Source organism: Alternaria metachromatica (genome assembly GCF_023757995.1).
Source record: "Alternaria metachromatica strain BMP 0045 chromosome Unknown scaffold_10, whole genome shotgun sequence".
NCBI lineage: Eukaryota > Fungi > Ascomycota > Dothideomycetes > Pleosporales > Pleosporaceae > Alternaria > Alternaria metachromatica.
Window position 1 is genome coordinate 795,522 of NW_026055501.1, and position 25,506 is coordinate 821,027.

At 53.8% G+C, this 25,506-nt stretch overlaps 8 protein-coding genes across 8 annotated transcripts; 2 read left to right on the forward strand and 6 right to left on the reverse strand.

Moving 5' to 3' along the window:
- Positions 1-372: 372 nt before the first annotated feature.
- J4E83_005381 (uncharacterized protein) lies at positions 373-974 on the reverse strand (the record flags this gene model as incomplete). The annotated part of the gene is made up of 2 exons (XM_049332300.1): positions 373-873; positions 966-974. The coding sequence occupies 2 exons, from the start codon at positions 972-974 to the stop codon at positions 373-375; spliced, it is 510 nt and encodes a 169-aa protein (XP_049188751.1).
- Positions 975-2,357: 1,383 nt separating this feature from the next.
- Positions 2,358-3,336, reverse strand: J4E83_005382 (uncharacterized protein; the record flags this gene model as incomplete). The annotated part of the gene is made up of 3 exons (XM_049332301.1): positions 2,358-2,558; positions 2,611-2,724; positions 2,779-3,336. 3 exons carry the CDS (start codon positions 3,334-3,336, stop codon positions 2,358-2,360), a joined length of 873 nt encoding a protein of 290 aa, XP_049188752.1.
- Positions 3,337-4,573: 1,237 nt separating this feature from the next.
- Positions 4,574-5,971, forward strand: J4E83_005383 (uncharacterized protein; the record flags this gene model as incomplete). The annotated part of the gene is made up of 1 exon (XM_049332302.1): positions 4,574-5,971. The coding sequence occupies one exon, from the start codon at positions 4,574-4,576 to the stop codon at positions 5,969-5,971; it is 1,398 nt and encodes a 465-aa protein (XP_049188753.1).
- Positions 5,972-6,370: 399 nt separating this feature from the next.
- J4E83_005384 (uncharacterized protein) lies at positions 6,371-11,222 on the reverse strand (the record flags this gene model as incomplete). Its single annotated transcript, XM_049332303.1, has 3 exons — positions 6,371-6,656; positions 6,715-8,335; positions 8,390-11,222. The coding sequence occupies 3 exons, from the start codon at positions 11,220-11,222 to the stop codon at positions 6,371-6,373; spliced, it is 4,740 nt and encodes a 1,579-aa protein (XP_049188754.1).
- A 2,256-nt stretch (positions 11,223-13,478) lies between these two features.
- J4E83_005385 (uncharacterized protein) lies at positions 13,479-14,507 on the reverse strand (the record flags this gene model as incomplete). The annotated part of the gene is made up of 1 exon (XM_049332304.1): positions 13,479-14,507. The coding sequence occupies one exon, from the start codon at positions 14,505-14,507 to the stop codon at positions 13,479-13,481; it is 1,029 nt and encodes a 342-aa protein (XP_049188755.1).
- A 389-nt stretch (positions 14,508-14,896) lies between these two features.
- Positions 14,897-17,813, reverse strand: J4E83_005386 (uncharacterized protein; the record flags this gene model as incomplete). The annotated part of the gene is made up of 2 exons (XM_049332305.1): positions 14,897-15,544; positions 15,591-17,813. The coding sequence occupies 2 exons, from the start codon at positions 17,811-17,813 to the stop codon at positions 14,897-14,899; spliced, it is 2,871 nt and encodes a 956-aa protein (XP_049188756.1).
- A 1,072-nt stretch (positions 17,814-18,885) lies between these two features.
- J4E83_005387 (uncharacterized protein) lies at positions 18,886-19,719 on the forward strand (the record flags this gene model as incomplete). The annotated part of the gene is made up of 2 exons (XM_049332306.1): positions 18,886-19,660; positions 19,715-19,719. The coding sequence occupies 2 exons, from the start codon at positions 18,886-18,888 to the stop codon at positions 19,717-19,719; spliced, it is 780 nt and encodes a 259-aa protein (XP_049188757.1).
- Positions 19,720-22,313: 2,594 nt separating this feature from the next.
- J4E83_005388 (uncharacterized protein) lies at positions 22,314-24,224 on the reverse strand (the record flags this gene model as incomplete). The annotated part of the gene is made up of 5 exons (XM_049332307.1): positions 22,314-23,513; positions 23,561-23,765; positions 23,815-23,926; positions 23,986-24,108; positions 24,182-24,224. 5 exons carry the CDS (start codon positions 24,222-24,224, stop codon positions 22,314-22,316), a joined length of 1,683 nt encoding a protein of 560 aa, XP_049188758.1.
- Positions 24,225-25,506: the final 1,282 nt, after the last annotated feature.

The following is a 25,506-nucleotide window of genomic DNA, read 5'->3' on the forward strand; positions in this document are numbered from 1 at the left end:
CCGGAGTAAACATGAGCGTGGAGAGTTTGAAATGAGGGGATGACGAATATAGAGTTTGCGGAGTAAATCCTCTGCCGTCATACTGGAGTGCGATCGCGCCGTTGGTCCGCTCCGTATACACCTGCCGCAAGTTCACCTAGCTGACCGTATTGACGGTTGAGTCTACCTCATCAGAGGCAAGGGCCAACGTGGAAGGTTTCGCATATGTCAGCCTCTAAATTCATGGCGCGCGGAAAGCCTGAGCCATGCCACCTTTAGTTATCAGCTCTTTCGAGACCCAGATGCAAGCAAATTCTGTAAGATTATCCATGAAAACTACAGTTGCCGCAATGTCATACAAAACACATCCCGCGAAGCGCTTCAGCTCCCTATCTATGCCGCGTCTCCGTAACAAATCTTCGTAGCCTTCTCCATATCAACAACCCCATCCTCATCCATAATCTCCTCCGCTCTCAAATAAAACAACGACCACGTCTCATTCAACTCCCCCTCCTGCATATGAACCTGAAACATCAGCGCATCCCGATACCTAATCCGCCATTCATACCACGTCTTCGCTTTTGGCGGAAGCACCCATTCGTGATTCGGTCCCAAGCGCATAGTCCTCTCGCAATACGTGTAAGCCAGGAGAGTTTCATCTTCGGCACTACGTGCATCGGCGACGAACATGATGTTTTGGTTTATGAAGTTTACGCTGTATTGGTTGCGTAAGAGCCAGTCTTTGCATTCTGATGTGGATGTGAAGGGGGAGGGGAAGGAGGGGCTGGAGGGCTTTTTGGTGTAGTCGGTGCGGGCCTTGGGACTGGCTTTGGAGGAGGCGATGTAGAAGGGGGAGAAGTCGTCGGGCATGTTGTGGGTGGCTTTGTGGACGAACTGGACAGGTTGTTAGATCTGTGAGAGAGGTGGGGTTGGGAAGAGGTAAGACTTGCGGGCTTCGCTTCCTCAGCGATGCAGAATAGCATCACGCCTGTCATCTTGAGGAATGATGTAGTTTCCTGGCTTGTTTGGAGTGAGACCGCCGGTGTCAGGCACTACCTGCTTAGGTAGGTAAGGATGTGACTGTGGCTGGCCTTGAGCATGTGAGCGGCCGTGCTGTCACAAATTCTTAAGGGACGCAAGACTCATAACGATGTTGACAACGGGGCGTAAACTTAGATCTAAATCCTTCATAGAGCGTTGGTTGAGATGCATCTAAAGAACCGCCATTGGTCGGGTGCCTTTAGGATGTGGGGTCGTGATGACGTACAGGCAGTACATGGACGCCTAAAACGCATTTCAACGATCAAAGTCACCGGGACGGTGGAAGCATGTGATGTGTGTCTGGTATCGAATGGAATGAGATTATAACTACAGACTTCGGGAATCAGGAAAATTCTGAAGCAAACTTGAAGCTGCAGTAACCTGACCGTCGTTATCGAAAGTAACATGTCTACCCAGGTAGACCACTTCCTACAGCCCACCCCCTCCCAGATTCTACCTCCACCAAAGCAACTCACAGTTCATTCAACGCGCCCAATTCCCCCTATACATTCCATCTAGGGCATCATTCAAGGCATTCCAGTCATCCCAGTCGCCACTCAGTCTCCCATCCGCACTTATACCTTGAACCTTCCCATTCTTCAGATCCTTCTTAGCTTTGAAAATGATTACAGACAAGACGATAACGACGATCACCAAGGCAAGAACGATAGTGAAGCAGCAGCAGACGTCTTCCTCAGAATTCGGTCTTCGCTTCGGCGTCGTGAGTGCAGTGCTGCGTGTATGGGCTGGGGCCTCAGCTGCTGGTATGGGAGTTGTGCGTTGGATCCCTGCGGCATTTGATTGCAGCGAGGAGAGAGCGATGTTCGTAGTGCTGGAAGCGTTTAATAAGTGCGATGCGGCTTCGATGTCGTAGTTTGGGTCGCTGGGTGCGAGATGGTGGTTTGATGAATGGTGGGCGTCGGGGAAACGGACGGGTTCTGGATGGGAGATGATGTGATCGGGAGTGTTGTGTGTTGGTGGGTGGGAAGCGGTACTGCAGAAGTTGTCTGATGTAGTATGCGACATGTGATCATGCGTAGAGTAAGAAGGTGGGTAGTCGAACGACTGATCGTATGACGTGAAGGTGTTATCGTCTGACATGGCTGCTTTGAACTCGATAGTTTTGTGTGAAGGCTGTTTTGAGTTTTGTGAGGAGTGTTGCAGTGGAGGAATAGTGAGGAAGGAAAGTAGCTTTAAAAGTATTGAGATCTTGCCCATAGTGGGTTCTACCATATGTTGTAATAGCGAACCACGGGTCTACGGTCATGAGTCGTCCACTCCAAACATCAGCATTACCGCCAACGGAATTTGAGCAGATTACACCGACCTCACAAAACTTAGGCAGACGCGCAATGACCGCCATCCACTCTGAGGTCGGCACCAGTCATGAATCGACTCCCTTCTGCTAGCAAGAACACTGCGGGTGCTTTGAAGTCATCCGGTACACCAAGCTTCCCGAGCAGTGCGCCAGCCATCCACGTCGTCTCTACGTCTGGGTCTGCTGCGAGAAGTTCGTCGGTCATCGCAGTTCGGATATACTGTGGATGCATTCAGTATGATGTCTAGATAGCGAGATGCAAATAGACTTACACCTGGCGAAAGCGTGTTCACTCGAATGCCATACTGGCCCCATTCTTGCGCTAGCGAGCGACACATTTGGTGTACAGCTGATTTGCTGGCGTTGTAGGCTGTGCATGTAAGACCCTGAGATTATTGTTAGATCCACTAAATGCTTCAAGACGGAGGCAAGATACACACCCTATTGGCGACCTGACCCGACATACTGGCGATAAGCACGATAGAACCACCAGTACCCTTGTCTTTCAGTATCCTCGCCGCTCTCTTGACCGATATGAAAGCGCCGACAACGTTCACTCGTAGCATGCGCTCAAAGTCTGATGCTTCGTAGTCGAGCGCTGGCACTCTTTGTTGGATACCCGCGCATGCGACCATGCCATTCAATGGCGCGCCTTGCTCATCAGCCTCGCGTGATATCTCATCAAGGACTTGGGTGACTTCCGCTTCGCTAGTAACGTCACATCTGCGGTATGTTGCTGTGGTGCCCAGTTGCTTCGCAAGCTTTGTCAAGGCTTGCCATTCTGTGTTGCTTGGCTCGGGAAGGATGTCTAGGCAGGCTGCGTGTCCGCCTGCTTCCACGACAGCGAATGCAAGGGTAATTCCGAGTCCGCGACCACCTCCTGTGATGGCGATTGTCTTCCCAGCGAGAGAGAAGAGTGCCGGTGTTTGCGCGGTTGATGTTTGAGTCGTGGATGAGGCAAGAGCGCTAGTGACCGTATTGATGGCTGATGGACTCATTTTGCTTCGTGGGACGTCAGAATCTCCTCAAGATCAAGGACTGGTGTACGAGAGGGTCTGAATGCAAAGTGTTGAGGAACGGCGACGCAAGCAGCTTCCATGTATACCGAAGCTCATGGAATATATAGACGCGCATTTTCTCCACATTCGACATGAAAGCCGCACATGTGGAACTGATTCGCTGGAATTTCATCGTCGCAGATCCAGCGAGGTGTGTACGTGGTTGAACGTTGATGTTGGCAGTTGGTGTGGGACCGGACTCTGCACAGGGTTCAAGCAGTTTCCGAGTTGATCGAACGAGCAATCTTAACCGCTGCCAAGAGAAACAACCTTGCTCAAGGTACTGTTTGGCTGCGCATATAGCTGCCGCGTTAGGAAAGTGAATGTTGAGAGATGTCGCCAAACTCTGATTATTTCTGGTAGACTTTGTACTTGGGATGCTCGAATTCAGCAGGTAAAACATACAGGTACCCGTGCTCTCGCCTGGCGCATTCTCCTACTGACCCATCGGAAAGATGTTTAGCACAAGGAACCCACTCCATCAATCGGGCAACTTCCAAACTACCATCGATTGCAGCTGTGCGACTGTGCCCTTCCCATGCGCATTGCATGCAGAAGCCACCGCCTTAGGCAACTTCCCAACCACCATCGATCGCAGGATTACCTTTTGACAGGCTGCACAAACCCTAGCGGGGTCGTCGTACCCTGCAAGCTCACCACCCGAAACCACCACGTTGGGCAACTTCTGGCAAAACCATCGATCACGGCTGCCCTTTCGTGCCCTTTCCACGCGACGCCTACTGATCCATCCAATGACCGTCCAACGCCGTCGTGCCCTCTGTGCCCCTTCCTGCACGCCACCGGAACCCTCAAATTGCCCTCTACAGTAACTTCCAGCCCACCCATCGATTTCTTCGGAGCACGTCCATGCGCATGGTCCCCTTTCAAGACACCGCCGCAGGGAATGCGCGTTGTAGCGTCGTACGTCCAGGCGGTGAGGTGGTTCACGAGACCCTCCATTGAGGCTGATGACGTCGTTTGCTCCGCGTGCGCTGGAGCTTATCGAGCATGGACCCGACATTTCCGTGTTTGCCCACCGCTTCCACGATGTACACAAACTTCCTCTGCCAGCATGATCCCTTTATCTTAGATTTCCATTTGCCTGTCACTCTGTGTATTTCCTTCCTGCGCGTTCAGTCCCTGCATTTCCAGCGTCCAGCTTTCAGCGAGTCGAGTCATGTCTTTCCTCCAGCAAGTCCGCAACTCGACGCGGCGCTTCCGCCGCACCCAGCTGCACAACATCGAGACGATAAAAGCGCAACCGTTGGCCGAACTATCTGGTTCGCTGGGTGATCTAGGGACTCTCCTACCGCTTATGACGACCCTCGTCCTGACGAACTCGATATCGCTCCCGTCCACCCTCCTCTTTACGGGCGCGGCAAATGTACTCACAGGCCTCGCCTTCGGCATCCCGCTACCAGTACAACCGATGAAAGCCATAGCCGCAGTGGCAATCGCACGCCAATTCACGCTGGAACAGAATGCAGCTGCAGGGCTAGTGGTCGCGGGCCTGGTCGGTGTATTCAGCATAACAGGATTGATAAACTGGGCCAATCGCGTTACGCCTATTCCAGTCGTCAAGGGAATTCAAGTCGGAGCAGGCCTATCGCTATGCTTAAGCACAGGGACAAAACTTCTTTCCTCACTTAGCTGGACGGGACCGTGGTGGGGCGACAACCTCTTCATAGCCATCGCAGCAGTTATGCTGCTACTATGCACATTCCCCTACCCCCGCGTACCCTACGCGATGATAATCTTCCTAATCGGCATCTTCCTCTCTTTCGCATCCCCACAGGACGACAAAGTCTCCGTCCCGCACGCCGCAATCCCCATCCTGCATCCCTCGGCCAAAGACTTCCTCGAAGCAACAACAACAGCATCACTAGGCCAACTCCCGCTCACCTTACTCAACTCCGTCATCGCCGCCTCAGCACTATCGTCTGACCTCCTGCCCTCGCCGCCTTACCCCGCCGCGCCCACCGTAACGGAACTAGGCATCTCAGTCGCAGCTATCAATCTATTCGGCTGCTGGTTCGGCGCCATGCCCGCGTGCCACGGGTCCGGTGGCCTGGCCGGCCAGTTCCGATTCGGTGCTCGGAGCGGGAGTAGTATAATTTTCCTGGGGGCAGTCAAGTTCATGCTCGGGCTTATTGCGTTTTGGAAAGCGGATGCGATTATCAGTACTTTGCATGATATACCCAAAGCACTTCTAGGTGTGCTGGTTCTGGCTGCGGGCGTGGAACTAGCGAAGGTGGGGGAGAGTATTAATACCGATGCACGCGATTTGAGGGTGCTGGAGAGGGATATGACGTGGGATGGCAAGCGGGTCAAGGAGTTGGATGAGAGGGAGAGGAAGGAGAGGTGGATGGTTATGCTTGTTACGGTGGCTGCGCTGCTGACGTTTAAGAATGATGCGGTGGGTTTTGTGAGCGGGTTGGCGTGGCATTGGGGGTTTGTAGCTGCGCGGCGGATTGAGATGGGCAGGGCGGAGGAGCCGGTTTGGAGGAGCATGGGGAGTGAGAGGGGGGAGAGGGCGGGGCTGTTGGCGCATAGTGAGAGCGATACTGTTGCGTAGATGGGGGTAGTTGTCACACAGGCGTCGTAGCTAGATGCCGCTGTCCTTCATAACATGATATACATGACATTTCAGAAGTCTCACAATCACAAACACTTCTAGTAAAAACCATCAAGTTCAACATTCTAGTCATATCAACGTAATGGTACGCAAGCTGGCAAGCGGACCATTGTTGGATTAGGTGAGGTTGTATGTACATACATGTAAGAAACAAAACATGCTTGATAAGATATGTGCTCAGCGCTTGAGCGTATGAGAAACAGTAGATCTAAGTCTTGAGAAAAGGTATAGAAAACATCGCACCAAAACATGTATACAACTAATGTGTCGTCATGCAGCGAAAACGCCCATCAAAAAACGAGAGTACGAAAAACAGCAAAGCAGGGTCATAAAGGACGATTACGCTTTTTCTGAGATCTCATGTGCTTGAGCCGGTGGTGTGGTTGTTCCGGTAATGGAAGCGTACCGCGCGGTCTCGGTGTTCTTCTCGGCGTGTTGCTCGGTGTTGGAGTTGAGGCTGCTGCCGACGTGCGAGGGCTGGTCGAGATGCTGCTCCTTGACGGCGCCGGCGTGGGCGCCGACTTCCTTCTTGTTCTTCTTCTCCTTCTTGGGCTTGGGCATGCGGAGGAGGTAGTAGAAGGCGAGGGCGGCGACGATGTTGAAGATGACGTAGACCCAGAGGATACTGTGAGGTCGAGTTAGTAACAAGTTCAGAATGTAAGATGTGGAGAGAAGTGACTTACCCAAAGTTGCGCCAAGCGTCGCCGTAGTCGGAAGAGATGCTGCGGAGGAAAACGTTGGTGTCCTCGATAGCGCAGAAGTTGCAGTCGGTCATGGCCTCGGGGTTGGTCATCTTACCACCGGCAGATGCTGTCCAGGCCTCAATGTATTGACCGCAGCTTTCGCCTTCGCGAGGGTCAAAGTGGATCAACTCGTTCTGCGCACACTGCACATTGGCGTTGGCTAGGCCGACAGACAGCAATCCAGACACCATGTACGTAAAGGGCGAGACGCGGTACATGAAGATCCAGAAGCGGGGGAAGGTGGAAGGCTGGGCAAGGACACCACAGAAGATCAAGCAGAGCGAGAACATCAAGTTGGCAATGTTGCCACCAGTCTCAGCGGAGTCGATACCAGCGATGACCATGTGTGTGAATGTCGACGTGAAGATCAGGAACATCCAGACGAAGAGGAAGAATTGGAAACCACGGTAGGTGACTTTGTCGGTTTGCGCTGCGTTGTTGTACAGGCCAATGGGGTAGTACCAGCAGAAGTAGATGATCACGGCCATGAGCGAGTTCCATGGGAGTTCGACAGCGATGTTGGAGATCATGAAGGCCTTCCAAGAGTAGGTCTTACTGGGGCGTTCGCGGACCTCGTACAAAGCACGCTGAGTGACGAAGTGAGGCATGATCTGTTGGACCAATTGACCGAAGATTGTCAGCAACATGAAGATACCGAACATTTGGTTCTGGAGACCAGTCTGCGTGTTGGGCATCTGGAAGAGAGAGAAACCGATGAAGAGAGCCGAGAGCGTGCAGAGGAAGGTCTTGGAGTAGATGTACGAGGGTGTGCGCCAGTACTGGGTCCAGACACGGGACATGGTCTCACGAAGTTGAACCATAAAGGGTGCGGCGAACTCGCGGTAAGCAGCCTTGTCCTCTCGCTTCTGAGCAGACATGGTGCGTTGAAGAGCCTCGGCTTGGCCACGTTGGGATTTGAGTTCGGCGAGATGGCGCTTGACCTCACGGTACTCGGCGGAGTCGCGCCAGGTCTGATGCCAGTCGATGTCTGTGTGCGAACCTGGAGCGGCACCAATGACTTCCAACATCCATTCAGCAGGGTTGGCGGCAGGCGGGCAAGGAGGACCACCGTTGCGAACGAAGTAATCGACTAGGACGTGCGAGTTTTCACCGACATCTCCATAGTAGACAGTGCGTCCACCACGGGCCAAGAAGAGAAGACGATCGAAACGTTGGAACAACATGGCACTAGGCTGGTGGATGGTGCAGAGAATAGCCTGACCGTTCTTCTTCAACTTGTCCAAGAGATCGAGAATAGCCCAAGAGGTTTGCGAGTCGAGTCCAGAAGTGGGTTCGTCCAAGAAGAGAAGAAGAGCAGGCTTAGCAGCCAGTTCCACACCGATAGTAAGACGCTTGCGCTGCTCAACGTTGAGACCTTCACCGGGGACACCGACGATGGCATCAGCGTATTCAGTCATCTCCAGAAGCTTGATGACCTCCTCGACGTATTCGACCTTCTCTTGACGAGAGACGTGTGCGGGTTGACGGAGGACGGCGGAGAAGGTGAGGGCTTCACGGACGGTCGAGGTGGAGAGATGGAGATCTTGCTGCTGAGCGTAACCTGAATGCGAAGTTAGTGTGTGTTCCGAATGTTAGCGATAGTAGGGAGACATACCTGTCTTGCGCTGGAAAGAGTCGTCACGAGGCTTGCCATCGACCAGCATCTGACCGGTAATGACACCCATAGTAGTACGTGTAGCCAAGCAATCCAAGAGAGTCGTTTTACCAGCACCAGAGACACCCATAAGCGCAGTCAAAGTACCCGGCTTGACCCATCCATCAACGTGGTCGAGGATACGGCGAGGCTCCTTCTTGATAGTAATATCGTAGCAGACGTCTTCCCACTGGAAGATGGCGGTTTGGCGTTCGATGATGGCGATGTCGTCGGAGCTGTTCTGAACAGAGGCATTGCGTGCAGGTTGAGCGGCTTCCAGATCCTCTTCGGACTTGCTCTTGGGCGCAGGGAGCTTGTGGCTACGCTGGAAGACAAGGACTTCGCCCTTGGACTTCTTGGCGGTGATGAACTCAGTACCAGCGAGGTAGACACCCATGAGACCGAACATGAAGACCCACATGATGCCGAAGTTGCGCCACTTGTTCTTTGCGTAGTAGTTGAAGGCCGAGTTGATGTAAGCATCACCACTAACGAATGGCTGTCCGGGAACAGAGCCGATGGTCCTGCAAGCTTGTTGAACACCAGAAACGTCTTCGTAGCCGGGGCCGAAAGGAATGAACTCGTTGCACTCAAATTGCCTGTTGTGGAACTCGTTGACCATGAGAGCCTCGAAACCGTAACTGACAGGGTTGATGTAGCGGATCCACTTGGACCAGCCCAGCATGTAGCTGGGAGGGATAGCGAAACCAGTGTACATGACGAGACCCAGGATGAGGATGGCAGCGGGTGCGAGAGCCTGGACAAGAGAGCGGGACAGAGAGGCGATGGAACGGAAGAACATAGACATGACGAGCGTCAATGTGAAGGAGATGAGGACGAAGAAGAAGAAGTTGCCGGGCTCTCGTCGGAGGTTCGTCATGAAGTACAGGACCAGGTTGAAGGTGATGGAGTTGACAATCTTGTATGGCATGTCGGTCAACATACTGGCAAAGGCTTCAGCGGACGGGTGGTACAAGGCGTAACGAGAGTGCTTTTCAACAATGGGACGTTGAGCGTAAAGGGTCAGAATCTCGAGGGCGGAACCGAAAGCGTTCATCAGGATGGCGAAGAAGAGAAGGGCGGATCGAGAGTAAAAACTGGAAGTGGTAGGCTGGAGGTTGTAGAAGACGGACGAGATGACAAGACCCATGATGGAGTTGGCGATGAGTTGCGTGATGGTGATACTGGGGTCAGCCTTCAAGCGAACGAAGCCTCGCCACAAGCAAAGCTTAACCTGCTGCATGTAAGAGAGAGTGTATGGGGACTTCTCGCGCTGACCCTTGGCCTTCTGCAGCTGGCGCGATTCCTTGAAGCGCTGGCCAGCCTCGCCACCAATGGGGTACTTTTGCTCGTAGGCTTCGATCTCTTGCAGGAGAGCTGCTCGCTCTGCGGACTCGGCCCAGCGCTGCGCGAACTCATCCGGAGTGCGTGGGACACGGTTCTCGAAGCCCTCGCGAACAATACGCTCCAAAGGACTGGTCATGGAAGTCAAGAAATCGGCATCGGTCTGACGGTCAGGGCAGAGGAAACCCATGTTGACGAAGAAGGCCTTCGCGTCGGTGGTCTTTCCGAAGAAGATTTGGCGACCCTCGTAGAGCACGAGTACCTTGTCGAAGAGGTCGTAGGCAGCCTGAGGTGCCTGGTAGATGGCGACACAGGCGGTGGTGCCGTTGATCTCAGTCTCCATGCGGAGGGTCTTGCAGAACTCGATGGCGTTGGCGGAATCAAGACCACGGGTGGAGTTGTCCCACGCTTGCAGTGGCGCTCTGCTGAGGGAGGCTTCGGCGATGGTGACACGCTTTCGCTCTCCACCAGAGACACCACGAAGGAAGTCGTTACCGACGCGAGTGTTGACGGTGTGAGAAATTCCATACAAGGCCATGATGACATCGCGCTGGTGCTCGGCGTACTGCTTTACACTGACGCCGCCTGGAATGTTCCTTGGCCGACGAGCTTGAGCAGCAAAGTAAAGAGTCTCTCCAACAGTCATCATGGGGAAATGAACATCGACTTCGGCAGTGTAGATGGCTTCACCGCGGTAGTTCTTGTTCATGAGCTCTGGGCTGACACCCTGGTAGTTGATGTGCGAGCTTGAGTCGACGACGAAACCGTGCGTCTCTCCAGTGATGGTCTTGAGGAAAGTCGAGCAACCAGATCCAGGAGGTCCAAGAACGACCAACATCTCGCCAGCCTCGACCAAACCGTCACAGTGCTGTAGGATGTCGATCTTGCGGCCCTTGTCGCCCATGATCTTCTTGACAAGCGCAGGTCCATCTAGCCACACGTTACCAACAGTCTTCTGGTAATCGGTGTCGGTTCCGAAACCGTGGACGTTGAGATCGCGGAAAGATACACCAGCCGTTCGTGTAGGGGGCGCATTTTCGTCATTCAGCTGTAGGTTGAGCATAGCCTTGGTCCATGCTCGTGCGTTGAAGTGCTCGCCATGGGGGTCCAGAGCGGAATTGGGTGCCGCGTTGAAGGGATTTTGGTTTGCTGCGGATTGTTGACTCTGCGAGGTAAGTCTGCGGGCCAATTGGTGAACCGCCTCCTCTCTCCGAGCAGCCTCGGCGATTTCGTCGGCGTCATGTGTGTTGTAGTTTCCATCCTTGCGGTCCGTGTGGTTGTTATGACTTTGTGGCGAGCCCTCGACAGCTGCTATTGTGGATGCATCTGACTCTGCTTGCTCGTTGTCATTGTAGTGGGAAGGCTGTCTGCCGCCCATCTCTGGTGGTGGAACGCCGCCGGATACAGCCTCGCGGTCCATGTTGGTTGTGAAATTGCCGACTAGACTCATGGTGGGCGAGAGATCGCCACTTGGGGGCAGAGATTAGTCAGGCGAAGGAGAAATGCAAAGAGGGACAGATATTAAAAAGGTAGTAGAGTTTGTATGGCAAGAACAACAAAGCCAGGCCGGGGGGATGAGGTAGATGATAATAAAGGTAGCAGCAGCTACTGCTAATGAGGACCCAGGCGCCGCCCCAGTAAAGGATTTGGTCCAGCGGGCGGCGGACTGACGGCTTGGCTGGCGAGCACCAGCGCGCCGGATGGCCTGCCTGCCCGTCTCCGGTTCGCTTGCATCGAGTGGGCTAGTGTCACGCCTCGGATACGGCGTGGATACGGTATCCAGAAGGTCCAACAGCCAATCACGACTAGCACACTACGGCCACGCGATTTCGACTCATTCTACATCCACCACTGTCGTTTCGCGAAGAACGGTCCGAACAAAGTTACGTCCGTCGTCGTCGATCGCCGTTCGGCCATACGGCTCTGAATGTTCTCTCTGGTAACCACAGTGGTGGAACCTGCATCGCCCACGGAGTACTGAACACTGTCCTCTGTATACAGCACCACATCCGAGCTAGTTCGTCCGACCAACGCCCGCGGCTGCCCCTAAGCCTTGGCCAAGCTCACATGCAGCCCATTTGCCCTCTGCGATAAGCGAAAGAGAAAGCGAATCCCCGCCAGACCCCTAGAGAAAAAGAAGGTCTTACAGTCGACTGTCTCAGGCAATCGAGGGCTGCATACGCCATCGCAACACTGCACGCAACCGACAGAAACAAACAACATCAACACTGTACCTCATCTTGACGTCGTGCATCTCCGTTTCCCCTGCGCATGCTTGCATACCGCGCCAATCAAACGCACCCCGGTACGCCCCTCCCAAACGAAAGAGCCCCAGACCCCTCCCCTCGCACAAGCACAGCGGACGAAAATCGCAGATCGCGAGATTCAGGGTGAAGGCAGAGTGGATCCAGCCCCCGGAGTGGTTGCGTGGCCATCTGCTCGGTGTTGGCTCTGCATCCGGTTCGACCTGCCGTTTCGTGGTGTTGTGGTGGCTTTTCAAGGTTGCCCGGGTGTTTGTGCTTGCACCATCTTTCTAGCGCGATTCGGCGGCGGATGTAGCGCCTTCCGTGGGACCGGAAGACGTTCAGCCCTACCCTGACACCTGCCATGTGCGCGGCACGGTGATGGTTCAAAAGCCTTCCGGGTCCCGTTGCTTCTCGATAATGGTTCTGGAATCTCCACTTGCTGACTGCCGCTGCTTATCGTCGTGCCGCGAGAGAGGGTCTGTGAGGTCGTTGGTCCCCGGGATACGGCGAGGATAGCGGATCTTGGCCTTTCCGCGCCGGGGCTGATCTGTTGACATATACCTCAAATGCGCGCGCGGTATGTTGTTGGTATGTATTGCTGACTGTGCGCGCTTTTTCGAGCTCGCTGTATGCCGTTTAAACGGTGTGCATCTTACGACTACTTTGTGCCGGTCAGCGTTGGCATGTTACGCCCCGGGTAATATTATGCCACTCACAGTCATCTAGGCAGTCATCAAGCCAGCGATCGAGCTACTAAACTTGCGATAGGTTCAGTCAGTACTTGGCCTCTTATCTGCAGACGCCAGATATCCCTCAACGATCTGACGATTTTCTCCCAGCGCGGCGTCAGGCAGCGATTCAACATAATCAGTGCGACTAGTCGTTGCCCATGTTGTCGCGACTTCAACAACATGGCCAAGAACGCGACACAGATGCCTATATAACGGTAGCATCCTTACTCAGGCGTCCTCCATTTTCCACCGGTCGTATGCTGTGCAGCCCGTCGAGACAGCTACCGAAGAATCGACATGGCGATGTTCTTACCCGAACCGCTGAGTGCATCTCGACAGGCAGCGAATGCAGGATCAACCCGCCGTACATATGTATCCAAGACTACCGGGACGTGAGAAACCTATATATGTCGTAGCATTCAAAGTCGGGGACATGAAGGGGTCCGGCTTACTATTGCGTCTTCCCTCCGCACAGATCCGTCGGTCCGATTGCCAACCCAGATATATCTCTAACGTTGCGGGACGGCCTGGGGTAGTGCTGATGAGCTTATCGAGACAACCGACGGCACGTCTGAGCAATGGCCATGTCATTCTTTCCAAGATTCATTATCTCATGATGACTTGAATGAAATTGAGTGTAAAACACATGCCGTGAACGTACACAGTATATCCATCCATAGATCCAAGAAATTCCAACTTACACACAATCTCCCCAACCCATTTCCCATCTCACAACTTCCCCTTCTCCATCCCCTCGCCCTTCTTCTTCTTCGCCAACGGCCTCAAAATACACTGCTGCGTCATACTAGCCACACACCTCCCCCCCTCATCCCAAACCCAACCCTCGCCATAACTCCTGCCCTCCCCCGCAACCTTACACCTCAACTCCCTCAGCAACCACCCCTCATCCAGTTTCAACTCCTCCGTATCCACAAACAGCCTTAAGGAGAAATCCAAACTAGACACCGCACTCGCATCCCCAAACCACATGTGATTGAACGACAGGGGTAAGAACGCGATGCCTAGATCCATGAGAAAGGTCAGGGATGTCATGTTATCGGTAGTAGTGGGAAGTCGTTCTCTGCTGCGGATCCAGTCCGCGGTGCTGCGCTCCGATGGCGCGAGCGTGTCTTGGGTGTGCGGTGCTGAGGCGGCGATGCCGTAGAGGTTCTGGGTGAAGACGCTGTCGGGGACGAGGCGTTGGTCGTAGAAGTGCGAGATTAGATTGAAGCCCTTTTCGTGGGCTTCCTTCAGCTTTTTGGGGACGGTGCCTTTCTCCACTAGCGCGGTGAAGGCCGCCTCCGGTGTAGGACAGTCGCGCCAGTTGGGGTGGGTGTGCGTGTGGGAGTAGGTTAGCAGCGATGTGGGCGAACTGATGATGAAATCGGCGGTTGCGAGGAGACATATTCTGCTCTCTTCTTTCTGGCCTTCCTTGGGAGTGGTCGTTTGGCTTACTTCGACTTGGCGCGTTGCAAAGGTGCGGGTTTGGCGTACTACTCGTACGCTGGCTCGGAGGGGTCGGTCGGTGTATGCTGGGCCTAAGTAGTTTCCTTGGAGGGAGTAGAGGTTGTAGCCATCCGGTACGGTGAGACAGGCTGCTTTGCAAGCCACCGCGATGGTGTAGCCGCCGTAGGCAATGTCTAATGGATTGCCCATTTTCTGTGGAAAGTTGATCATTTCGAATTCGTTTTCGCCGGTTTGGCGTAGGGCTAGTTGCTCCATGAAGGGCTTTTGTGGGGGATTGGGTTGGTTGGTCATCTTGGTTGGATCGAGAGGCTTGACGTGTGTTGGGTGTGTAAGGTGTGGCGAAAGTGTCAGATTGGTGTTTGAAGGGTTAGCAGGCAACGCTGATCTAGTGCGTTGATTTTAAGATGGCGAATCTCTAACAATAAAGCTTGTGATCGATGTATATATGTTATTGGGGATGTTGCGGCCGTTGCGGCCTTTACGGATGGAAGTCATGCCGCTAGCGTACTGCACCAATCATCTAACCTCGGCAGGACTTCCCGCTGGTAAGCAGCCCCTCACCCAGATCAAGGTATCGTTGCAAAGTGCTCTCCAGCAGCAGTGACTTGGCGTAGATAGGGAGAAAAGTCTTGAATAATATTTTGATCAGTTGATAATATACAACATGCAATCACCCTACATCACCAAATCCTCTTGGCAACCATAGCATACCGACTAACATGCCCAAAGCTTGTCCCTCTCTCCCTCTCCTCCGCCTCCTTCTTCCTACTTTTCTCATCCCTCTCCCTCAACCTCTTCAGCGTCTCAGGGTCGTCATCGTAAATCACCTTCCTCTTCTCCTCATCGACGTCTACAACGCCCCAGCCCCCAATTCTCTTACCCCCAGTCTCAACATTCATCTTTTCCCGTTCCTGCATACCGTGATACCGCTTGCGGCTTACGGATAAGAGCAGCATGCCGAGGATGAGCTTGAAAGCGAGGAAGATGAGGTAGCCGACGAGAAAGACGATGAGCATGGTGGAGCCGGCGATGAGGTCGTCGAGCGTGTAGGAGAGGGGATTGTACCAGGCTTGGGAGGGGATACCGGCGCCGAAGGAGGAGCGGCCTAGGGCCCGGCGGAAGACGTGGTCGATGTGGGCTAGTGCTGCAGTCGTTGTGGGGGAGGAGGTCGGGTCCGAAGAAAGGGATGTTGATGTCGTGTGCAGGGGAGGCGGCATGTGCATGGCGATGAACATGTGGTAGGTTTGAATGGCGGCACGGATGAAGAGACAGGATAATGGTATGACTGGCAAGCCAAGACGTCGTGTCAAGTCTGCATCAGCAAAGGCCTGTGAAGTGTTAGCTAGCAAAGTATACAAGGTTTAGACGGCTTACATTAGAATAGTAGTCCTTTGCCAGAACGTCGAAGAACTTGCTATACACCTCTGGCTTGTACTGATTGAACTTGGTAATGTACGCATGCTTCAGCCAATCGACAAACATCTCGCTACCCAACACCAGCAGGAACGGATTAAGTACCTGCGCAATATACTTTGGAAAGATAGTAAAGCTCATAGGTATGATACTCGTAGCCTTGAACGCGGTCGCAGACGCATTGGCAGATCCAGTGAACATGGCCGTCCAAGAAGTGTCGCTACTTTGGATACTCAAGCCGCCTACTTCAACAACGTTGCGCATGGCAATGATGAGAAGCATGAGCCAGAGCTGGAAGCGCTCTACGATGTCTGCACAGGTAATCTGGAATAGGTTCTCCTTTTCGAACTTCTTGAACACCGTGCCCTTGATCTCCACAAACTGATTGGACATCAGGAGCGTCAGTAGTGCGTTGGAATAGGAGTTGACGGCCACGTTCAGCGTTATCACTTGGTAGAACAGCGCTGTAGCATGGGCGACAGTGTATACCAGTGCGAGTGCGAACATTCCAAACGGACGGAGGACCTTGCTTCTGCCGTCGGGATTGCGATCTAGTGTCTCGCGGGAAAAGAGACATTCAAGCACATCTTGACCAACAGCTGAAAGCAGACGATCACAGACCTCGAGGACGTTGTAGATGACATAGAGCTTGATGGCTGACTGTCCGCGAATGCCATGGTACATGCGACTGGCATCGAAACGCATCAGAACGAAGCAGCTGGCAATGACCAGTAGACCTTTCAATATGTCTGCTTTGTGGCTTGGTTGTAGTGTAGAAGGCGTGGACTTGGTACGGCGGTGACGGAATCGGGAGTTTCGAGGCCGGCGCGCTCTGAGCTCATTCATGTCTGGGAACTTGAAAGTCGTAGACATCTGAGGGTTCTGCCTAGCTGTAGTATTGGCCGAGGGAATGGTAGAGGATGATGGCTTCCGCGACATGGACGGGGGCACTTCCTCAGCGGGTGTTGGTAAAGGCGTAGGGCCATCTGTCTGCTTCCTGCGCTGCCAAAGACGAGGAAGGCCATCGTACACAAAAGCCCAGAGATCGCGAAACTCTTTGACAATGACCGAGCCCCACCATTTGACCAAGATGGCAATGGCGAGCAGGAAGCGGAGGGGCAAGATTGTCAAGACGTGCATCCATGCGTCCAGACAAGCCAGCGCTCCAAACCCAAGTATGCCCTCGATCTTCAGCGGTATCCTCAGGAAGTTGAGCAAGCGCTCGTACTTTATCTCGGATGTTTCGTAGGGAAAGTCTGTCGTCGCGGGCCGGTATATGTACAATGGAGAGGGGCGGCTGGCAGACAGTTCCAGGGAGAGAAAGGTAGGCATGGACATTGGCGGAAGTGGGAGCGCGATTGGTGTCGGAGAGACCTGCTCACGTATCTCGCGCGTCTCTTTGTGTCGGTCGTGGCCCTTTGACGTGCCATCTCTGTGGTCCAGACTCAATGGCGGAGGGACATGCCTGCCATGCCTCCGATCTTCTGTCTCTTGTGTCTGGTTGTGTGTACGTGATCGCGACCTTGACGTGGTCCTTCGTGGGAGCGAGGGCGTGGTAACGGATCGTGAGGAAAGCACCGGGCGGCCGTTGCGCAATTCGGTTGCAGGTGTCTTGATCAGGACGACTTCCTTCTCTCGCGGCCCGTCCCGCCCTCTTGATCCCTTCTCTCTCCTCGCTTCACCATTCAGCTCCACCGGCCGCTCCAGCACGACGCCCAAGAGCTTGTTGTTGCCCTGTCCATCCCCATCTTCAAGCGGTGTGGCGTCTTCCAGCTCGTCTTCGAGAATCGGCGTGGCTGCTCGAACGGGAATGCTCGCAGGCTCGCTCGTGAGTTCCTGGATCTGGCGGGGACTGAGTTTGAGGATCTTCTCGTGCTCCGACACGCTGCTCCTCCGCCGCCCATCTCCCGGCCGCTTGATAGGCCGTATCTTCTCGCTGGTGTCGGAGAGAATGGCCTCTTCGTGCACGCTGGGCCTCCTGCTCGGCGCACTGGAGCTGATTGCGCTATTTGGCTCGGCTTTGGCGCCATTCGTCATGTTCTGTAGCGGTTCCTCGGTTTTGGCTTCATGGGCGCGGCGGCCACTCGGAAGTGCCACATCGTCCGGTTCAGGCGTTGAAGAAGGCGTGGGGAGCTGGCCCGTCGTATGCGATTCACCGTATATCCGTGTTTCTGCCCCGTTCATGGCGTGAGGGGCTGGAGTTGCTGGTTGAGGGCATCGTGTATTGCTCGTCGTGGTGCTGGGCGGCAGACGCGACGTTGTCGCTTCCTCGGTTGGCCCCGGCCACCACCAACCTCGTACCCTCCAACAACACTTTTGGGTGAAAGTGCTTCCAATGATTTCATTCTGGATCAAGGTCTATAGGAACAATGCGCCACACCTTCAATAGAGGTCATCTGTCGCTCATGATCCGAATCTCTTTCTAAGCGACCGTATTGACTTGGGCCACTTGCTTTCGCCTATGGATGACGATACCATGACAGCGAAACGGAGTATCGCCAGGATGAGAAAATTCACAGTCTGAGCAGCTCAATTCATTCGTAGCAGCGGTAGCGATTCACAGGTACCCATTGAATGTTGGTAGAAGCCAACGCTCACGGCCAGCAGGGCTCGAGATCCGCATCTCTCATACCTCTGATGGGGCAACCGCATGCAACCGCGGACCTTGAGACTGACCTGATTGGCGTTGCTTGGCTGCAGGCTGCAGGACGAAGGCCGTCAGGCTGAGATCTAACAGGCCTTACGCAGCGGACACCATCACCACAGGCACCCCATCGTTGATGCTTGACTTGTGCTACAACGGCGATGCTCTGGGCCATACGACGCAAACGGCAACTTTAGGGTAACACGACGATTGCACGCACGCTCACAACATCCACGGCTCTGTTGAGTTGCGTAGCGTGCCAGGTGCGTTGCAAGGCTGCCACACCCAGGCCCGCAAGCTCTTACTTAGACCACCTCGCTGATATCTCAGTGCTAGGCTACAGAGATTTCCTCAGTCGTGTGCTGGCCACTGAGTACGCACCCTTGAACTCGTTCGCCAAGCAGCGCGAGTCACAAATACCCAACCCGAACGCCCATCAACCACCAGGCTGCCGGCTGCTCGACACATTCCCTTGATACACCTACTCTGGCGGGTCGAGGGAAATGTACTACTATTTTACAGTTCCTAGTTCTCTCTGAAACTACGCTTACATCACAATCGAATTGGCCCCTGTTCGGCGCGAGTGGCCTAAACGAATACGCAGGCGCCCCGATGCGCCTCTTGGAACGCCCATTGAACGGGGACTTCAAGCTAGTCTCTTTCAACGATGGAAACCCTCCCCCGTATGCCATCCTATCACACACCTGGATCGAGGATCAAGAGGTTACATACAAGGAGCTACAGGAAGGCACCGGCCAGGAAAAGAGTGGCTACGACAAGATCCGTTTCTGTGGTGGACGGGCAGCATCGGATGGCCTCCAATACTTCTGGATCGATACCTGCTGCATTGACAAGTCTGATAGTGTTGAGCTCAGTACAGCCATCAACTCTATGTTCCGTTGGTACCAGCGTGCATCCAAGTGTTACGTATACCTAACAGATGTTGTTGTACCAGACGAGGTTGCCGACGCTGAGGCCTTCCCAATAACCTGGGCGGAAGCTTTTCGATGCAGCCGATGGTTTACCCGGGGCTGGACGTTGCAAGAGCTGCTGGCGCCGCCGTGCGTTGAGTTCTTTTCCAAGAACGGAAAGCGATTAGGTAGCAAGATATCGTTGGAGCAGGAAATCTATAAGATTACTAATATTGCACCTGAAGCCCTACGAGGCCGAAGTCTAACTGAGTTCAGCATTATGGAGCGTATAAGCTGGGCAGCCGCACGCACAACAACATTGAAGGAAGATAAAGTATACTGTTTGCTTGGCATTTTTGGCGTATTCTTGCCGCTTATATACGGAGAAGGGGAGGGATATGCGACTCTACGGTTAAAAGAAGAAATAGCAAAGCGGCTGAGAGGTCAGGGAACGGGAAAACGCCTTGATCTGTTCGGTATGTATCATGAGCACAACAGTGCTTCCTGTATAGACTCTACGCAGCTAATAGTATAGATGCATGGTGTTCCGCGTGGCCTTCTCCAGGGTACGAGCTATCGGTCGGAGGGCTAAATCAAAGCCTTGAAGACAGTCGAAAGCGGCAACGACAGGAACTCACGATAGAACAACGCAAAAGGTCTTGTCATCAGTTGCAGCAGAACATCTCGCCGCAAGTACTTCTGGAAAATCCGATCATCTTATTTGACGGGTTCGACAAATGTTTCGCCTTCAGTCTCAACTGGATTTCCTCATCGAGTGTATGTCACTTCCTTAGATATGTTTTGAGCCCTCTCAATCACTGACAACTGGTAGTTCTTCCGTGAAGTCATGGCAAGGAAAGCATTTGAAGTACTAGAAGACAGGTTCAAAGAAAAGGGACATGCCAAGATATGGGAAGGCGAGTTCCTGCTTCAAGATCAGTCTCGGCAAAATATAGATCTGCGCCGGCCTTGGAAGTTTATTATGAAACCTGGTGAACAGAGATATATGAGCATCAAATTTCGTGACGACATGACAATGCGCACGAGTTGTCCACATTGTGGGACAGAGAACAAGGGCTTAGAGGATCAGCCTACATTTTGGCGAGTTGCCCAAGATCTGGAACATATCATTTGGCTAATGAAAAGTAGTCAAAGCTGCCAAGTGACCTACCAGCGATTCGTTGAACTCGACGAAAGGGACACCGCGAAAGACGGGGCACCGAAGAGTCTACCGAGGCATGATGTCACAGAAGAAGAACTCAAGTATTGCTTTCGCCGAATCATCCTTATGGCAACATCTTCTCGGGTTCGGGAAATGCCGGTATGGCGCTGGCAATGTTGCCAATGCTTTGGCTCAAACAGTGTGAAAACAGCTCCAGGTTGCGAATCTTGCAGCCATCATTTGAGATGTTCCAGTTGCGTAGTTTGGGACGAAGCTCAGCGCGCGTTCTTGGAAGGCCGTACCTGACACCCGCTGAGTCGACGAAGGAGATATCGGCGGCCATGGTGTAAGTCTTGGAAGCATCAAAGACAATAAGCCTCTGTCACACTATACGTTTCTTGAGGTTTAACCTGATTGAATGTGCGATTCATTATTTTAGTTCATATCTACTTAATCTACTAGTAATGCGATAACGCAGAGCGAAGACGAGCTACGAGCCACTCACAACTCCCGCAATATACCCCCATCCTATTCGCAATGGTGTTCCACAAATGAGAGAGATGGCAATCATCAGACGCTGAAGAAGCTCGGCAGTAGCATCCGGATGCTATGGCTTGTGTCTGCTCTCGCATTACGAAGGATACGTCTTTACGCTGCCAGCACAAGCATACACACACACCAGATATCCTCGCGGCTCCAGTGGCTACGATTTTAGGAGTCGACAACACACTTGGCTCCAAGAGGAGGCAGAGGGTCTAATCTGCCGCTACTGCGGGCAAGCTCTCATCACTGTAGGCTAGCTAAAGAGCATATCTTTACTTCAAAACTGTTAGACTGGTATGATTATACCTACTGAAAATACTGTAAACACTAGTATAACCTATGTTACGTATGCAACATCTACCTGCGCCCTTTTAAGGCCAAGGCTGATCTCAAAGGCCGCGAACGCTTAAGCGCTCAACTTTTGTTATAGCAGCGGAATTAAAGCGTCATAAGGGAGGGATGCACTAGCAGCGCGTCGGGGGTGACGTGATACCCATTGCACCATTCTCGGCTGCTCAACATGTCATAAAACCTTTCGCGCACTATATCAACCGACATGCAAATCGATGCCGTAGACGGATTGGAAAGGAGAGAGTGAAAGAGCGTGCAGAACCCGAAGTCCAGGAGGAACGAAGCAAGTAATGTGATATACCAGCTTCTTTGAGAAGAGCAATAACACATTCCACTCTGTTATCCATTAGACAGCATAACAATTGAACAACATAATCCAGAGAGAGCGCATATGAAGAGTAGGAATATGGGTATTTAACGTTTCGCGCACAATTATCGAATACAACATCCATCCCCAGCATAACCTCCACTCATAAGATCTCATAGCGGCGACAGCGGCGGCGGCACATAGCGTCGCCCATAGCCCATGCATTCAGCATCCCGACGTCTCTATACCCACACATTCAAATGTACAACAGCGCGACCTTTCTCTTCAGGAAGGGGAAAAAGTCGACGCCTCATCTGCCCCTGCTCTTCTCTCGCCTTCCTCAATCTATATCCTAGTCTCGTTCTTCGTTCGTTGTGCTTACGGGGCAACAGTTAGCCCATGTGTCCCGCGGTCTCTCCGATGAAAAATAACAAATGCCTACAACGCCCGTTTCGCGCACACCTCTTTTTTCTCAGGGTGGTGGAACTATGCAACTTCGATGCGGTCGGGTAAGGAGAGGAAGCGATGATCATGATGTTCCAGGCGTCATCGCTGATGATGTAGGAGGGACTGGCATGTATGAAGTCCAAGACAACACGCCAGAAAACGCCAGGCAGGAGAAGAAATCGGCCTCGGGAAAAAAAAGTCTCCTGGGAAGACATCATCTACGGCAAGGGAACTCGTTGGAAGAAAGGGCGTTTTGTATGGGCGTGACGTGAAAGAGGGCGGGGCAGGCGGGAAAAGGTGAAGAAAGAGAGCAGAAATCTCAAGTATTGCTGATGATGACTCTGGCGCCTTCTTTACCCAGCACACCCCTCTCTTTCGCCTTGGGACTCCTGTCCCGGCCCTTTTTGCGACTGAGGAAGCCGAGCATTCCGGAGGGTTTCTCAGCTTGGGCATCTTTCTGTACGAGGGCGGAACTTTGGTTAGCCATCTCAGTCCAAGAACCAGTCTCGTTGAGAACTACCTGTACGCCTCCGCTGGTGCTGATGCTGCGTTGCGAGCCTCGCTGGCGGTTGTTCATCGGGCGGGAGAAGGAGGGAGTGGGGACTTCGGAGCCGTCGTTGGGGAAGTAGTCGACGTGCTCGCCGCGTTGCGAGGTGGGTGAGCCGGTGTTGGCGGTCTGGTTCAGTATGTTGGTTGCGAGGGGAGGGCTGCCGTTGGGAGATTGCGTCGATCGGCCAGTAGCGGCGGAGCGTGTGGGATGGAGTTCTGCGTCTTGGGGATTGTTCGCAACTGGGCGACCCCAGGGATCTACGGACGGTGTGGGAGGTTGGTCTGGTGCGCTTTGGTTGCTCGTCCTTGAGCCGCCGACAGAATCTTGGGGATCTACGACTGCGACGGCGGCAGGCGTTCGTTGGTCACCAGCGGTGGTGTAGTTGAAAGGCTCGAAGAGGGTCTCAATCATCCTGTGCAGCTCTTCAGCCCTGATCTCCTGCTCGGTGGCATCGTCCTTGAGCGCCTCTCTAGGCTTCTGTCTCCGCGCTCTTGCCTCAAGCGGTGCTTCTTCCAACAACAGCTCCTCCAGATCGTAGGTGGCATCGAAGTTGGTCTTGTCGCTCGACGGTATGAAGACGGGCGGGATCTCTTTGCGCTCTAACGCGATGAAATCGATGGGACGGAAGAAGGGGTTGTCAGTGAAGGACTCGAATCCGATGGCGCCTATGCGCTTTGACCTGTTCTTCTCCAAAAGCGAGCTGATGGCATGTAGACAGGGCATGGATACGGGCGGACTGGTAACGGGGTATGTGGGCTCTCCCTTGGAGATCTTGGCGGCGAGAGAGTCGTGGCTGCTAGCCTCGAAGGGTCGCTTGTTGTAGATGCACTCGTAGAAGAGCACGCCCAGTGACCACCAGTCGACCTCGCACGAGTATCCTTTGCCTTCGTAGACCTCGGGCGCGAGATAGGCGAGCGTGCCGGACTTGCTCGTCAGCGGCTTGGTGGGGACAAAGTCGGAAGCGACGTTCTGGGGATGTTAATGATGGCTGGAGACATGATGAGGACCGAGCTTACGAAATCTGCCAGATGGACATGACCTTCGGAATCCAGCAGCACGTTGTCTGGCTTGATATCCCTGTGTACGATGCCCTGCTGGTGGATGTAGCGCACAGCGCAGCCTAGCTGGGCTATCCAGAAGCGCACAGCCTCCTCTGTGAATGTCTTTCGCGAGATGTGGAAGCGCAGGTCACCGCCATTCATTAGATCGACCACGATATATCTGCCCTTGTCAGCCGCGTGCTAACTCATCGCTGGGGGGTATGACGTACAGGTATTCGATGTCCTGGAAACTGTAGCGCAAGTTGCAGAGGAAGGGGTGGTTCAGGTGCTCAAGCATGCGCCGCTCGCGGATGATGTTGCGGACGCTTTCCGAGCGTACGACTGTGACACGACGTCAGCTCGAGTAGGGCTGGGAGGATGCACAGGGCATGGAGACGAACCTTCATCTTTGCGTATGTACTTGAGCGCAAAGGTGAGACCCGTGTCTTTGCGCTCGACAATGCGCACCTTGCCGAATGCGCCCTTGCCAACGACTCGCAGCAGCCGGAAGTGGTTGAGGTTTACTGATCGTGTTAGTCTTGGTGGCCCATGATTGCTCTTCGACGCCCTTCTCTTCAGCCAGATAATGGCACGCACCTTGGTCGGTAAAGACGACGGGCTTGCCGTTGCTCTGACCCATTGGATGCTTCTATGGCAGACTGCCTGGAGAGTGGAATGCGTGTCTAGTAATGCATCAGGCGACTGGGAAAGCTGGCCGGGGGGATCGGGTGGGGACGGGGCCGTGGTTGCGGGCGGCGGTGGGCAGGAGGGCAGGCTTGGGCGAGCGGGTAGTCGGGGATTATTAAGGCAGAAGCAACAGGTCGAGGGCTCGTGATGGCAGTGAGCAGCACGTCGAAAGGAGGGCCCGACAGGATTGAAGAGGCACGTTTCGCAGGCGTGGCCCTTAGCGTCGGCAGGAACTAGCATGGGTAACACGTTTGAGTCGCATCCTTGCTTTCACACGAGTGGCTATCAAAGGCGACCGAACCCCCCCAGAGCTAAGCGTCGACGCTCCCTAGAGTCATGGCGTGCCAGCCACACCACAACGCCTGGCCGCACGATAATCGAGCGCCATGGCATGTCTAGATTTAGGGCTGGCCTCATTGGGGTACAGCTGCAGCACGCAACAATCCCCCCGTCTGCCATGTGCAGTCCACCCGTCTCCCACGCGGAGCTGTCACGGGACGGGCACTCTATCTGAGCCCAAGGTTTCCGGGGTGGAGCGAGACGGACGTCGTCGTCTTGCTCTGCTCCCGTCTGATCTGCACTACCTAGCTAAGCTCGGACACGTGCTGAAACACATCTTCAACCACAGGGACGCTGCGCAGTCATAGCACGCGATGCATTTGTCCGGCGTTCGTGACAATTTCCTTCTGCAACCATCTCGTCGATGCTGGCAGCAAACGGCCCTCTCGCCGATGTTAGCCTGTCTACAGCCTTCATCGTCGTTGACAGACCCCAGAGAGCCCTCGCGGAGCCGGCGCCGATTGGCGTCTCCTAGTTTCTTCTTTCTAGACCCGCTTTCTTCTACTAGGTAACAACGTAGAACCGTGCCACGGGCGACCACCTCTGCCTCCAGCCAGCTGCGGGTACTCAAGCCGCCGAGTCCACTCCACGTCAAACGGAATTGCTTTGGCATCCTTCGCGCAGCCTCGACGAAAAGTCCAAGAGAACAAACAGTCGCCAAGATGATCAGATACGTGCACCCTAGCAATGCAGGCGGGGAGAGTAGGAGCCAGTGCTCACATGCAGACCTCGACGAAGAGCGGCGGCGCATTGTATAAACTTTCAAATCTCTCCTCTATGGCCTAGGCGTAATAGTCTTGGCAGCCCCTCGCGCCTTCTCCGGGACTAACTCTCACTTCTCACTCCTCGCGACGAACACCACGGCCTCATTGTCATAGCATTCTTGTTCTCGGGAC